This window comes from Syngnathoides biaculeatus, chromosome 11, assembly GCF_019802595.1.
Source record: "Syngnathoides biaculeatus isolate LvHL_M chromosome 11, ASM1980259v1, whole genome shotgun sequence".
Classification (NCBI taxonomy): Eukaryota; Metazoa; Chordata; class Actinopteri; order Syngnathiformes; family Syngnathidae; genus Syngnathoides; species Syngnathoides biaculeatus.
The window spans coordinates 28,428,455-28,443,493 of NC_084650.1; the positions used below are offsets into that span (position 1 = coordinate 28,428,455).

The 15,039-nt window shown below is 43.0% G+C and overlaps 1 protein-coding gene across 9 annotated transcripts in view; it reads right to left on the minus strand.

Moving 5' to 3' along the window:
* The window catches only part of diaph2 (diaphanous-related formin 2), a 468,029-nt gene that overhangs the window by 309,404 nt on the left and 143,586 nt on the right, over nucleotides 1–15,039 (minus strand). For all 9 annotated transcript variants that reach the window (XM_061834220.1, XM_061834223.1, XM_061834222.1 and 6 more), the window contains 4 exons: nucleotides 8,897–8,971; nucleotides 8,750–8,819; nucleotides 6,638–6,774; nucleotides 3,896–4,004 (listed from right to left, as the gene is read on the minus strand). In XM_061834220.1, coding sequence (XP_061690204.1) covers nucleotides 3,896–4,004; nucleotides 6,638–6,774; nucleotides 8,750–8,819; nucleotides 8,897–8,971 — 391 coding nt within the window. The remainder of the gene's footprint in view (nucleotides 1–3,895; nucleotides 4,005–6,637; nucleotides 6,775–8,749; nucleotides 8,820–8,896; nucleotides 8,972–15,039) is intronic.

Genomic DNA, 15,039 nt, shown 5'->3' on the forward strand with positions numbered 1-15,039 from the left:
AAATTTGACACTTTACTGAATCCACTAGAGAGTACACACATAAAAGAACCTCAACCAGAAAACCTTCACAGAGTTCATGAGAGGGAAGAAAGCCATGCAGCTCATGAAATATTCTGTTTCTTCACCCGCATACCCTTCAAGCCTCAAACATTCCTTGGCTGTATGTAGTCCAGTGTGGTCAGAGTGGTTTGAAATATGGAAATATGTGGTTTACAAATACATAACGGTAACACTGACTTTCTAAACACTTCTGTGACTTTTAAAGGCTGGGGAAAAATGTACCTTTACACACACGCACACACACATGCACACACGCACACATGTGGGTCTCAGATAGGCATGCTCAAGTGCTGAATTCCACAACCAAGTTGAAATTACACAAATATTGTGTTATCTGTTTACTTCCACAAATGTAATTACTTTGAGAAAGCCATTGTGAATTTCTCCTAATAGCCTGCCAGTTAGGTGCCAATTTCAGGCAATGGCCTCATCAATATCATTTCAAAGCCAAAGAGCAAGCAGAGCAGGGTTCTCAGTGTTAGCACAGATTAGCATTAGCTAGTAACCTTATCTACGGCAACCATATTCCAAATTTAAGGCAAGCATAGTCACCATTTAAAAAGTAAGTTTGACGATCGAGAATTATCATTGTTGATCAAAAACATATTTTTTACTATAATTACAATCTGAATATTTGTATTAGTAGAGTGTTGGCCTCACAGCTCCGAGGACCAGGGTTCAGTCCCGGCACCGCCTGTGTGGAGTTTGCATGTTCTCCCCGTGCCTGTGTGGGTTTTCTCCGGGCACTCCCGGTTTCCTCCCACATCCCAAAAACATGCAACATTCATTGAAGACTAAATTGCCCCAAGCTGTGATTGTAAGTGTGACTGTTGTCTGTCTCCATGTACCCTGCGATTGGTGGGCAACCAGTTCATGGTGTACCTTGCCTCCTGCCCATTGAGAGCTGCAATAGGCTCCAGCACTCCCACGACCTTCGTGAGGATAAGTGGCTCAGAAAATAAAATGGATGGATGGATGGATGGACGAACGGACTTGAATTTTTATTCAGTATCACTATGACAAAACTGTGACGAATTAAAACTGAAGGAGATAACATTAATTCAATTTTGCCTCGTGAAAATGCACCAAGTAGTAGAAAAGCCCTGGGGACAGGTGAACACTGAACTTTTTGCCTGAGACATAACCACCCCCCACTGAAAATGTGGGGCGTCACAGCATTCCGGAATTCTTGATCCTTCTCTATCTTGACTGAGGAATGTAGCATATTTTGTTTACTAATACACAAGGGATTTGTTTGTTTGTTTTCTTCATTTTTGAAAATCGACAAAGAAAGATGCATAGTATGTCTCCTTTTAAATGGAATTTATGGAGTATATGGAGTTCAAACCGATTGAGGAAATGATTCCATTTCCTTCTCAGTAAAGCATTTTAATTCACTTATCAGTGACCAAAGTCTTTATTCCATTAGTGGCAACATTTAAGGAAAAATGCCCGCATTATCACAAAAAATATCGCCTCTTTACGCTAGTGGCTGCCTCAGCAGTTTTCTGCAAAAACTCACCCGCTGCACACTCCCTGCTGTTAAAAGTCGCTCCATAAGTAATTACCCACTTTGGGTATATAGAAACATATTGAGTGGATTCTTTTTTAGTGCTGTTTTACTTTTTTCCTTCTGCTGGAGTACAATTGTCAAAAATATAAAGGAGTGATATGGTGCCAGTAGTGTGCTACATAGGTGGAAATAATACTTTGAGAAGCAAATGAATGACAAAAATGACCGAAGAGGAAGAGTAGAAGAGGCAAGTGTGAAGGACCAGGAAGTGGCAATGAATAGTAAGGGAGAAGTTAGAAAGGCATGAAAGAGGATGAAAAATGGAAAGGCCGTTGGTCCCGATGACATACCAGTGGAGGTATGGAAGCACTTTCGTGAGGTGGGTGTGGAGTTTTTGACCAATCTGTTCAACGGAATACTAGCAGGTGGGAATATGCCTGAAAAATGGAGGGAAAGTGTGCTAGTTCCCATTTTTAAGAACAAAGGTGATGAGCAGAACTTTTGGAACTATAGAGGAATAAAATTGATGAGGTACACAATGAATTTATGGGAAGCAACAATCGTCAACAATCCAGAGAAGCCGTGAGTGTGGTTAGGAACAAACGGGTCCAAGCAGGTCGGAACAGCAGGCAAAAGGTGTCTGGTGTGTTGTGTGACAGAAGACTCTCTGTTTGGATGAAGGGCAAAGTTTATAAAACAGTGGTGAGGCTGGCCATAATGTACAGATTAGAGACGGTGGCAATGAAGAGACGACAGGAAGCAGAACTGGAGGTGGCAGAAATGAAGATGTTGAGGTTCTCGCTAGGAGTGAGCAGGTTAGATAGGATTAGAAATGAGCTCATTAGAGGGATAGCCAAAGTTGTATGTTTTGGAGACAAGGTTCGAGAGAGCAGACTTCAACAGTTTGGACATGTCCAGAAGGGAGAGAGTGAGTATAGTGGTAGAAGGGTGCTGAGAATGGAGCTGCTACGCAAAAGAGTGAGAGGAAGACCAAAGAAAAGGTTGATGGATGTTGTGAGGGAAGACGTGAGGACAGTGGGTGTAGAGAGGAAGATGCAGGAGATAGGCATACATAGGAAAAAAATGACACACTGGGGTGACTCTTCACGGGACAAACTGAAAGGAAAAGAAGAAGAGGAAGGTTCTCGAAGACCTTGAGGGGGGAAAACAGAAGGTAGGAAATATTTGTAAGATGTGATAAAAATGAGCAAATTGGGAGAGAAAGAGAGGAAAAAAATATGGTTGTAAAAAGACAAGACCACCAGAGGAAAAAAAGGAGCTCTCGGACGTCTGTGTTTTTAATTAAAGCAGCAGCAGTGATGAAGCTTTGGGAGTCATATTCAACATTACCCAACAATCACATCTCGACATGTGCCCACGGTGCTGTGGGCATGACAAGTGGTCATGAGGATGTCCAAGCTGTCATTTTCATTCCTGCTCTTAGAAATGCTCTCCATGACAAATTTTAACTTCAAAAGCTGGAACAAAATGGTTCCAGTTTCCAGCCGCGTTTAAAGAAAGCCACAAAAATCATATGTTGGATGAACTACACTGTGCTTTTTATACGTCAGGCCACTGATACATGTCGAATCAATAAAATACATCTACGCCAACATTGTTGACTAAATAATGAAATGACTGATTTTCAAAACATCCAAACAATTAGAAGTGAAACTCAACGCTGTCACATATTGACAAGAAAGGCTTTTGATTTAATTTGGTTGGGCATCAGATTTTTTTTTTTGTCTAACCTCCCATGTACAGTTTAAAACATAACATGTACTATATACATAATAATGATGTCTAATGAGGCTTTATTTTATGACAAAACTTTATTATAATTTATTATATCTTTAGTTCAGTGGTGTATTTCAATCCAACCGGGCCCTCACTACATGAACTAATGCTAGACAGATAATCAAATAAAATGGTTTTAACCACGTAAACCTCAAAACTGTTCCCCCTAAGTAGGTACAGTACATACAAACTGTAAACCGTATTTTGCTATAAAAATGACAAATATATAGCTAAAATAACAGCTGATTGTGTTCATTTTTGAGAAAGATAACTGACTGCCTGATAATAAAATATGGTTGTTTTTGGTTGAAAATAAGAGAAGGAAAATTGCATCCTACAACTGTTTATTAAAAGCAACGTTTGTGTGTTATACACACTGCACAAAGTATCATGTTTTCAAGTTTACATGCACCCCCCCCCAACCCCACAGAGACACAAAAACCACAACAACACTCAATCTGCGTGCATCATCAGCAACCACAGCAAAGACAAAATATAGTAGATAGCATTAGTGGGAATCCAAACCTGAAGCTGTTGGGCATCATGGTTCTCGAGTCCTTCCACAATTGGAGCAAATCTCTCTTTATTATTCCGTTCTGCAGCAATTGTCATGGCGGCCAGAATCTTATCCAGGCTGGTGGGGGGGAAGAGACCAACGGGAGAGGAGATAAGTGTCAACCAACACTTTTATCACCAAATTGGCAGCAAATTTAATCTAGATTTTCATGTCAAAAACCATGAATCTTGTTTCACGTGGACCCCATTTGAAGTTACAAGCAACCCTTGTGCTAACACCCATTTTTCCAAACTATTATTGCAGTTTCTCAATTTGCCCAGATCAAACTACGTATACATTTATAATGGCTGGAAATACATGTGTTTGTTTTGAGCTGTCAGGGCAATTGTGCTTCAGAGGGTTTTTATTCCGTGAAAAGGTGCAATTAATTGCATGGGAACAGCAGACTAATGTGCAAAAGTACTGAATGAGAACACAAGTAAAGTAGACAACTTGCGAGGGCTCACGGTGTTTGTTTAAGCAGAAAGGTACTCTTTTTCAGCATGAAACACAAACGCACTAATGGAAGTAAATTAAATTATCATCATCCACCTTTTATTGTCATGCCTGTATGAATTAAACTACCCCGGAAGTAGCTGTTTTCTCAGTGAGAGTGATTATGTGTTTGACTGGTAGGGTTACAAGTGTAAAGGATACCTCACAGAGACTTGAATAGAGGTTAGCGAATCACAAGTAGGCATTCAGAGTAGTTCTCAAATCACTTGAGAGGATGCTTCAAAAAAGGCCACATAGATCTGCTTAAGTTCTTGGATTCCCTCGCAAGGTTGTCAGCTAAACGTGAGCTGCCGTCATGCCATTGGCTGCCAGCAAAAAGACAACTTATGTCGCTGTCACTTACTACAAGGTAACTACCATCATACTAAAGAGCCCCCCCTCCTCCATGGTGAGGTCAACATATTCTCTGTGTGGTACTTAACAGTTGTACTTTATTTCCATTTAAATAGAGTGAACATTATTCAACAAATGGCATGAAAGCCCTCTTGAAGGTGCTTGAAATCTGCATTGGCAATGTTACCGGGCCCAGTAAATGACCATTTGGGGTTTTTTTCATAGTCAAAAGCAACCAAAGACACAGTATTTTCTTTGGGTTTGAAGTTGCCATTTTTTGAGTCATGATACACATGTTAAGGGTTTGCGTTCAAGGCTAAGATGTCCTAGAAGTTCAGTTCAATCGCTACCAGATATGAACATTGAACGCTAACAGTAATTCCCAATCACTGATCAGCAGGTGTGTCGCAGTGAAATTTTCTAATTTGACATAATTGTTGCTGGCATGGTTAACACATCCTCCTTACAGTTCAGAGAACTCTGATTCGCCCGTTTGGAGTTTGCATGTTCTCAACGTGCCTGCATGGATTTTTTTCCGGGTACTCCGGTCTTCTCCAACAACCCCAGAACATGCATGGTACTTCCATTCATTGAAGTTGTGAAATTGGGCGTAGGTTTAAATGTGAGTGTGACACTGTGGTACAAAAAAAGAAAATCGAACAAAATAATAATAACTTTAGAGCTGTAGCAAACATGATCTTATGAGGGCTGTACCTCAATAAGAGTCATAGACACCGACCTTCCACTTAAACTGTACAAGTGCAGTAATGTTACTTCTGAAGTGACCGTTTCCTTCAAACTGTGTATAATTGGCTCAAGTCCTCTGTAAGTTTCAGAAACACTGTTAATCGATGCTCTTTTTTTATTCTTATGTGTGTCAAGCTAATCCTCACTTGTAAAGTCATCAAAATAATATCTAATTTTTATATTCGGAATATGGCAAGTGCCAATAAAAACCATGCCGCAGGCAACCTATGGTCCCTGAGCCACACTTTGGTCACACAGAACCTAAGAGAATGGCGAGACTGCACATTAACTTGCAGACTACACCCAGTGACACTGTCATTCCGCCACTCTTCTCAACTATTCAGCAGTGGAGTGTCATTGTCATTCGATTTCGGCCCAGCAGGTAACAAAAAAAAAATTAAATCCTCTAAATGCAATTAAAAAGTTGTCAGTAAATGACATACAACATTGATTAGATCAACACAGTAAAGGCAGCCAACTGCATCGTTTGTCTGAAGTGAAGAAGCCGACTGCAATACATTTTGAATCGAGCTGGCAATGCACTGCTGGAAAAATGGAGGGGTGGAATGGCAGTTTCCCTCGTTTTATAAGCACATGCCATTCAGTGGGAGACCCTTGATACATCTGCAGGTCCAGATGCTCCAATGTTTATAGCTGCAGGATGTAAAACATACTAAAATACCTAGTCTAGCTGTAAAAATCAATCCAGCAGCAAAAAGGAATTACAATTTTTTGAGAGGTTCAAAGTCTTTCACGGGTCAACATTCGCTTTCAGTTTGATTTTATATAGAATACTTCATGTAAACAGAGATCAGTGTGGTTTGAGGAAAAATAGAATGCATATGAGACAGTGCATCAACACCATTACATCAGCAACGTGTCGAGCGCGAGAGAGTTCACAGTAATGTCAAAGCCCAGAATGGCGGATAAAGATCGGGAAAAGCGGAGATGTTTTTTTTTTTTTTTATGTGGCTTTCCTCTGGGTCTCGTTATTTTGAACTAACCCTTTCACAGAGACAACATTGACTTCTCCATTCCACAACTAGTGGGATGTCGAGAAAAATCTCATTATCAATGACTTGAGACGGGATGAGCAATCAGGTGATCGGCCTTACATGTTTTCCTCGCCAATGATACAGAACGCCGACAGGATCTTGACAGTCTCGGTCATCATACTGGTCTGTTTGGGGTCGATGGATCGCGCCAGTAACAACAGGCTGCGTTCATCTCCCAAGATCCTTTGCAGCCCATACTGTCAAGATAGTGAAAGCAAGAAGATGGATGGGGAGGAAAATATGTCCAGTGGGTGTAAATTAAGCAGAGCATTCAAAGATGTTACACTTTACTCAAACAAAGGATGAAGTGTAAACGTCCAACTTTGCTACACTGGATTTCTTCAAGTAATGCAGATGCTAATGTATTACCATTCATGATGAGGGGACCAGGTATCTATGAGGAGTAAGATATTATTTCTACAAATACATTGTAATAATAATTGTGAAATTGGACTTTACAACTTTTTTTTTTTTTAAACAGAAGAGGCATTAATCTGAGGTAACCAGGAGTGTATTGGGGGAAGGCCTTTATTGTGGACAGACATTAGTTCCCACAAATGCAATGTCACAATAATTGTGAAGCTGGAGTACAGTATAAAGTAAAAGGGTTAACATAAAAAAAATAAATAAATAAACAAATCTAAAAGCGGCCTGAGGAGCAGTGTTCGGAATATTAGGCTCAGGAGTTGTCTCCTGAATGTCTTTATGTGAACAATAGCGTCTATGAACTACACGTGGTTAATTGAGACACAATGTATATGAAAATGGAGGCCTAAAGACATGTAGAGGGTAATATGATGGTGAAGCCTACTGTAACATCACCATTTGAAAGTCTGTTTTGAAGAATAGAAAAGTTTTACTTTCGATCACCAAATATTTTGAAGAACAAGCTATCATATGGAGACATTCAGAAAAAGAATGCCCACATTACTGTGGAGCAAGCACAGAGATGACTGGAACATTCCTCTGAAGTCATTTACCTCCGTGGACATTTAAATTCGCCAACAGGAGTCCAGCTGTTCACTGTTACCAACATGTACGGTATATTCCCCAAGTGCCTTTTTCAACAAGTGGAGGTGTGGAAAGGGGTCTCGCTGAAATTGTCAGTGAGATTCAGGTTTTTAAATCACTGTAATGTTCATAGCACTCCATAAATTGCACATTAGGAAATTTTCAGTAGGATAAAATTAGCTATTCAAAATCAAGTGTACGCACTCATTGTCATGAAAACACTCCAGACACTCATTTTCACACTTTCTCTGTGGTTTTCTAGACAATCAGCCTGGGCCAGGCCAGCGGGAGCATAGCTTAGTTACTTCATATATCCTGCACATTTCAATTACTCACACTGTAAATATTCCGCATACTGTATTGGGCATTTCACACTGGGTCCGCTGGGTGGCTGGCACAAGACATGATGACCCGGATGCCGATCCTGGCACATCTGTGCTGGTTTCCGATCTGGGTTCCCCGGGGAATAGCCTCACTGATTTGGCCCCCCCTTTCTCAAAATCCGCCATCTTGGGCCACGATGATTAAAAAATATTATTTATAGTAAATATATTTTTTGACCAATTAAATACGTACACAGTTATATAGAGTAAATGAACATGTCACTTAAATAGACTCATTGCTCCATCTTGTGATCGGATCGGTGATCGGTTATTGATTTTTTTTTTTTTTTTACTCAGTGATGGGCGCCTAAAATCCCAATCTAGTAAAGCCTAGGAATAACTAATATAGCCACGTCAATAGTTTTTATTGCTTTGGACTTCAGTTCAGCAGAGCTTTTGTGCAAACTCTGAGGGAGAAAAATGCCAACACTCAAGTCGGATATGTATGAACCTCCTACCTAGAGTAGTTATATATTTTATCAACAGAATATGTGGCAAGATAAGTAGTGTTAAGTGGTCACTTTTGTAACAGAAGACAATATTCTGTTGGTAATGAAATAACAGTCAAAATGCTCTAAATCGACTGGTGATTAGCGAAACTCTGCTTTGAAAATGCCTGGCACATAAGTTAGTAGCACACATCCCTGTGGAGAAAGCACTGATGACTGGAGGGATCCCCAAAATATAAGACTGTGTTTAATACACCAATTGTTTGGAATAATATCGTTTGAAATAAAGGTGGTAAAATCTTATGAAGGTTTATTGACGCCATACCAACCTTGTTGTTCATGAAAGCCTTCAAGCATTGAATAAGTTTATGCTGATTCCGTTTATCGATGTTTTCTTGCCTACGAAAAATGAAAAACATTTTGAAACAAAGTATGCTTTTTACCAAAGTAAACACATTTTGTATGAATCCACTCACTGTTTCTTATCCAAGAGCTTCTCCAGTGCATCCAGAAGAAGTCCAAGACCCTCATGACCAAAGTTATTAACCCAACTGTGGAGGAAATAAAAGAGCACAAAATATCTAGTCAGTATTAATGACACAATCTTGGCATTGAAAACCAGTTTGATATAGAGAGTGAATTAAACATACAACATTGAGAAAACCAGCCTTTCAAACAGATGTCACGGGTTCAATATGCTTGGATAAATGGACTCGTGTAGTGGCTTTTAATTCCAGACACATCACGAAACTCACAACCCAGCCGTGGCCTCAATGACACTGAATACAGTTTGAATTTAAACTTCACCCATTTAAGAGCAAACAAGCACACATTCATCTTCACTAGCGTTCCCATCTCCGAGCTGTTGAAATATAGCCACGGTGAAGGAGCCACTGTTCTCACGTGCTCAAAATTGAGCAATGCGAGAAAGATAACACTGTAATCAATAACGGATTGGGAGAGATAATTGCCTATAAACCACAGCAGATCAGGAGATGGCAAATGATCCACTGCAGATGAGCTTGTTTGTCTAAGGAGGTAAGGGGGGAGGAGGGATTGTGGCAGTGTAGTAGCGGGGGGCTGGCTTGGCTGTGTGGTCAAGGCCACATGATACCATTTACATCACTTGCTACCAGAACTCACAACTGTCAATAAACACTAAATGAATGGTGAGGTTTCCTGACATTAAACGGGTGCCTGCAAGTGATTTATCCCACATTTTTGACAATCATTTGTAATAACAATGATGTGAGTAATGAACCAATTTATATTGAAATGCAAAGAAAAGGGGGGCCCTTGAATAAAATGGAGACGGTCTGTGTGCATGTGTGTGTGTGGCCTTGGGCGATTGGATAAGATGTTCTCAAATATTACCATGATTGGTGACTAAATGAGCACAGGCTATAACCTCCATGTGGCAATGTACTTAACACAAAAATCTGTAAATTACAGTGGGAATACTCAGAAGAATCACAGATACAATATTCCATTATCTTAATGTCTTGTAACAGCTTTGCATTTTCTTAACAAATTTACATATGATCAAAGATCCAAATGACTGCTATTTTTCTAAGCCAAGTATGAAATATTGGAACAGGAACATCAAGGGTGAAAAAGATTAGGCCAAATGTCATGCCTATTTTAACAGCAGGTAATAATTGTCATTTTACAATAAATGTCAACACCGTCAAAGGAGGAAAAATATGATTTAAAAAACGAAATCTTGTCAAACATGAAAAGCATGCTATTACTTTTAAATGGCCAATTTAAATGTTTCCCCACGTTTAGAGTGTCTAATTAAATAACTAGCTTTTTTTTTTTTTTAAGCAAATATTACCTACCATAATTTCCGGACTATAGAATGCATCTGATTATGAGCCTCACCAAGTAAGTTTTAAAAGGAAAAAACATTTACATACATAAGCCGCACCTGTCTATAAGCCGCATGTGCTCACATTGAAACATGAGATATTTACAAAGACAGACGGTACACAAGAAGAGTTTTCAAAGTTTTATTAAAATACCTAAGTTTTTCTTTCCAAGCAGTGCCTGTGACGCGGCAGTAACACAGCACTAACAGGGCTGGTTAAAAAACATACCGGTAAAAGTTACTGAGACACGGCAGTAACACAGCAGCAACATGGTAGCACAGCACTAACAGGGCTGGTTTTCAGCATTTCTCCTTGCATTTTATTCATGCACAAAGCACAAAGTTACATTAAACTTGCGTCTCCCTCGACACGTATATTCCACCTGTCTCACTCTTACCTTTCCTGCTCGAGCGCCCCTGGGGCCCGTTAGAAAAAATGCATAAATTAGCCACATCATTGGATAAGCCGCAGGGTTGAAAGCGTGTGACAAAAGTCGTGGCTTATTGTCCGGAAATTCAGTTAAACACATCTACCTTGTTGAGGCAATGAATTCTCGTAAAATATTCAGGCATTTTTAGTTTCATCTCATTACACTATTTTCCATACATTGTATGATTACAAAATGATGTGTTTTAAGATGTTGACAATGTGTTTAAAAAGTGTGTTTTAAAGTCTAAATGTGTGTGGGAAGATATTTTAAAGTGCCACTGTCATGAAATGCATGATTTTTAGTATGTTATTAATGAAAAAATGGCAGCCGACATGGACCCATGCGTTTTTTCCACCACAAAACATGATTTTGACATAACTCCCACCATGAAAATCCTCTCGAGGGATGTGTTTTCGAGAAGAAGCAGGAAGTGACGTACATGGCAGGACCGCCCTCAAGTGGACGCGTTTGTTTCTATTAGTTTTACCTCCGGGAAGGTACCTTGTTGTTCCTTCGTGTTAGCCAAAATGCCAGCTCGTTGAATTGCTTAACATTGCTTGAACAGTCGGGAGGATGGATTTACCCTTCATAAGTTTGCAATAGACCCGGTTCGTCGTGAAAAATGGATTGCACAGGTGCAAAGGACGAGAGCTTTGTGGGTTCCAAATGACAGGTAGGTGTGTATACAGCAAATTAAAAAAATATATAATAGCTTGGGGCAGACCACGTAATCGGTCTCTCATAACATAACAAAATATCCGCCTACGTATGACAGGCGTGCTAAATGTGTCGATGTCCGCGCCGGACGGCGTCGGGCTCGCCAGCGAAGGCTGTTGTGACGGACGGACGGACGGCGGCGACTATGAACAATGGCGTAAAGCGGCCCGGCACCATGATAAGCCACCTCGGCGCCGAAAATGAGCCACCCCGGCCCTGTCGGCTGGGGTGGCTCATCACAACCGGCCGAGGTGGCTTATCATGGCGCCGAGTCGGGCTGCTTTACGGCGTTGTTCGTAGCAGCCGCTTTCCGCGATAAACAACACTGCTGACCCGGGGCGCTTTACGGCATTGTCGTCACACACGGCTGAGTGCGGCATTGTCGGCAGCGTTGTTCAGACTGCGATAGATCATCTCTGCTGTGGAAGTGGATCGGACAGGGAGGCAGTTTGGCCGTGATCGCATATCATCTGAATATGGCTCGAAACAATACAGTAATATTGCCCCGGTAACTTCACTTGGTTGTGTGATGTTCTCTTCTTCGAAAAGAGCTTCCGTGTCAGAAGGGGCATGTTCGTCTCCCATAGTAGTGTCCACCACGTGTTTTCAATGGCGAATGTCCGGGGTGATGTCATGGACAGGGGATGCAGCCAATATGGCGACCACTTGGATGTCCTCCAATAACACTTCCGCAACTTTGCGCATGGATGACGCGCTCTCTGCTCATATTTATTTTTTTGTATAGACATGGATGTGAATAATATTTATAGGTATTTTTCATTACAATATCTATTTTAGAATGTTTATAGGGATGACACTTGACCTTTAAGGCTTAAATGTTTTACAGTACACGTAAAATGTAGTTAAGACATGTTTTCCGTTTGACATTTAGACAATTTATTAGAATAAAATGCAAATTATATGATACTTCCTCTGTCATGATAAGTTTTCCCTGATATGTAAAATTGCATCTGACAGTGAATTGTTTGTCCTATGAGAAAGGAACTATGGCTGCATCTATTGAATTTTCAATATTGCCATCAGGCATGTGGCCATGAAAAAAATGGAAGCACAAAGTAAGTCAATGAAGTGCAGAATAACTGCAGTCGATGTTGTAAGTGAGGGGGGCGCAAAAGAAACAAAGGCAACATGGTTGAAGGATCACAGTCCCAGAAATGCACTATGTTTACACATCTTTCTCATTATGGTGTTATCAGTCTTTTGGTAGCAAGGTAATGGGACAAATATTTGTGCAGATAAATATTGTTTATTAGATGACATAGTTGAAATTACTCATGTAGGAATGCTGTTTACATTCATTTGAGGCATCGGTTATCTGGTCACATGTTTCTCATTTCCAAAACAAATGATATGAACAAACAAATAAACATAAAGGAAAAAAATATGAATGACTGGATAGAGCATCTGCCTCACATTTCTGAGGACCGGGTTTCAAATCCTGGCCCCGCCTGTCTGGAGTTTGCATGTTCTCCCTGTGGCAGTATGGGTTTTCTCTGGGCATTCCAGTTTCATCCCACATCCCAAATAAATGCATGGTAGACTGATTGAAGACCTTCAGTTTCCCATAGGTATGAATGTGAATGTGAATGATTGGTTGTTTATATGTGTCCTGTGATTGAGTAACAACCAGTCCAGGGTGTACCTCACGTTCTGCCCACAGTTAGTGTCATGATCCTGCCGCTCCAGCCAGGGCTGTGCGGGTGCCCGCGCAGTTGCGCTGATTGGGAGGCGCACACCTGCGCCTCATGCGGGCTGATTGGCCTGTGTATTTATATGTCCCCGATGATGATTGGTCCTCGCCAGTTCGTTGAGCTTCATGTCCCGTTCGAGTGCTCCGGTATCCCTGATCGACAACCCGTGTGTACCGACCTTCGCCTGTTCTCCGATCAACCCCGTAAGCCTGACTCCTTTGATACGTCTGCCTGCTTTGATCGTTCTCCCGTGTACCAACTCCTGCCTGCCCGCTCACCTGCTCTCTTCACCCGACGTCCCCACTACGACTGCTGCACCCGACTGCCTGCTCGATCCCTGACCTCGGCAAATAATAAACGTTTCTCCCTGAACTACCTTGCATCGTCCGAGTCCTGCATTTGGGTCCGACTCCCGTTCCGATGGGACCTGACAGAACGAACTGGCCACAACAGGACCCAGCAGGAAAGACCCGCCGTCGCCGGGACCGACACAAGGTAGACCGTCTGCCGGAGGACCAAGCCTGTCCGATCCGGGTAGGCTCCTTGACGTCCTCCGCTTCCGTGTCTTACGCTCCGCTCAGCCAGCGAGGTATGACTACGTCCCGAACACGACCCGTCCGGCTCCTCATATTCTTCTGGACTCTGACTTTTCGGAATATGAGGAGGACCATGATTTGTATGACCGGCTGCCAGAGTACGACTCCGATTATTCTGATTATGAATCTGCTTGTCCGATCTTTCATCCCAGTCAGTTTGTTTCACCTCCCCGCGTTTCCAGCACCTGAGCGTCTTCGCCCGGTAGGTCCAAGTACACCAATCCGTATGAGGGAACCCGCTTGGCCATCTACCCGGGACCTCCGCGTGGCAGCCAGAGGAAATGCCCCGGCCGGGCGCTCCCTTGTGCCTCCCGCTGCGCGGCAACTAAGACACCGTCCTCCCACTCCTCGCCGGCAACGGCGAAACCGGCAGAGTCGCAGCTGGTGGCGAAGCTTCCAGCCCAGAGGGAGGAGGAGCCGCCAAATCACGAGGCGTTCCGCCACGAAATGCGGGCGGAGATAGAGCGGCAGAGCGCCGAATTGGCGGCTCTCACGGCCCAGGTCCGGCAAGGATTGGCGAACCAGCCGAGCTACGCTGACGTCACAACTGCGACTGACTCACTGCTGACGCAGGTTCACGTGGGAGTTGGAACTGACCCGCTCGCGAGACACGCCCACGTGTCAGTTTCGACTGACTCTCTGCCTACTCTCGTTCAGGTTGCCGTGGAAACAGACCCGCACGCTGCAGTGGGAACGGACTCGCCACCTTGCCAAGTGCACGTCGCAATGGGAACGGACTCACCACCTCGCCAAGCGCACGTAGATGTGGAAACTGACCCGCCTCCTTGCCATTCCCACGTCGAGGTTTTGGCTGTTCCAAGCAGAGCTCACGCAGCAGTTGGAACTGACCCGCTCCCGAGACACGTCCACGTGTCAGTTTCGACTGACTCTCTGCCAACTCTCGTTCACGTCGCCCTGGAAACGGATTCGCCACCGCGCCACGCCCACGTTGTTGTTTCAACAAATGCATTGCAAGCTCACATAGCAGTGGGGACCGACCCGATGCCGCCTCACTTTGCTGTCCAGGAGTTGGCGACGTCTCCACAGCCACTTCTCGTCCGTGCCCTGGAGTACCAGTGGCGACCGGTCCGCGGTCGCTCCCCGTTCTTGCTCTGTTGGCGACCAGTCCGCGGTCGTCCCCTGTTCCTGCTGCGGCGGCGACGGACACGTCCATATGTTCCCGTCCAGGAGGTGGCGATGGTGCCACCACCTTCTCACGTTCCTGTCCAAGAGGAGGTGGCGATGGTGTCGCCGCCTTCTCACGTTCCTGTCCAGGAGGAGCTGGGGAGTTCT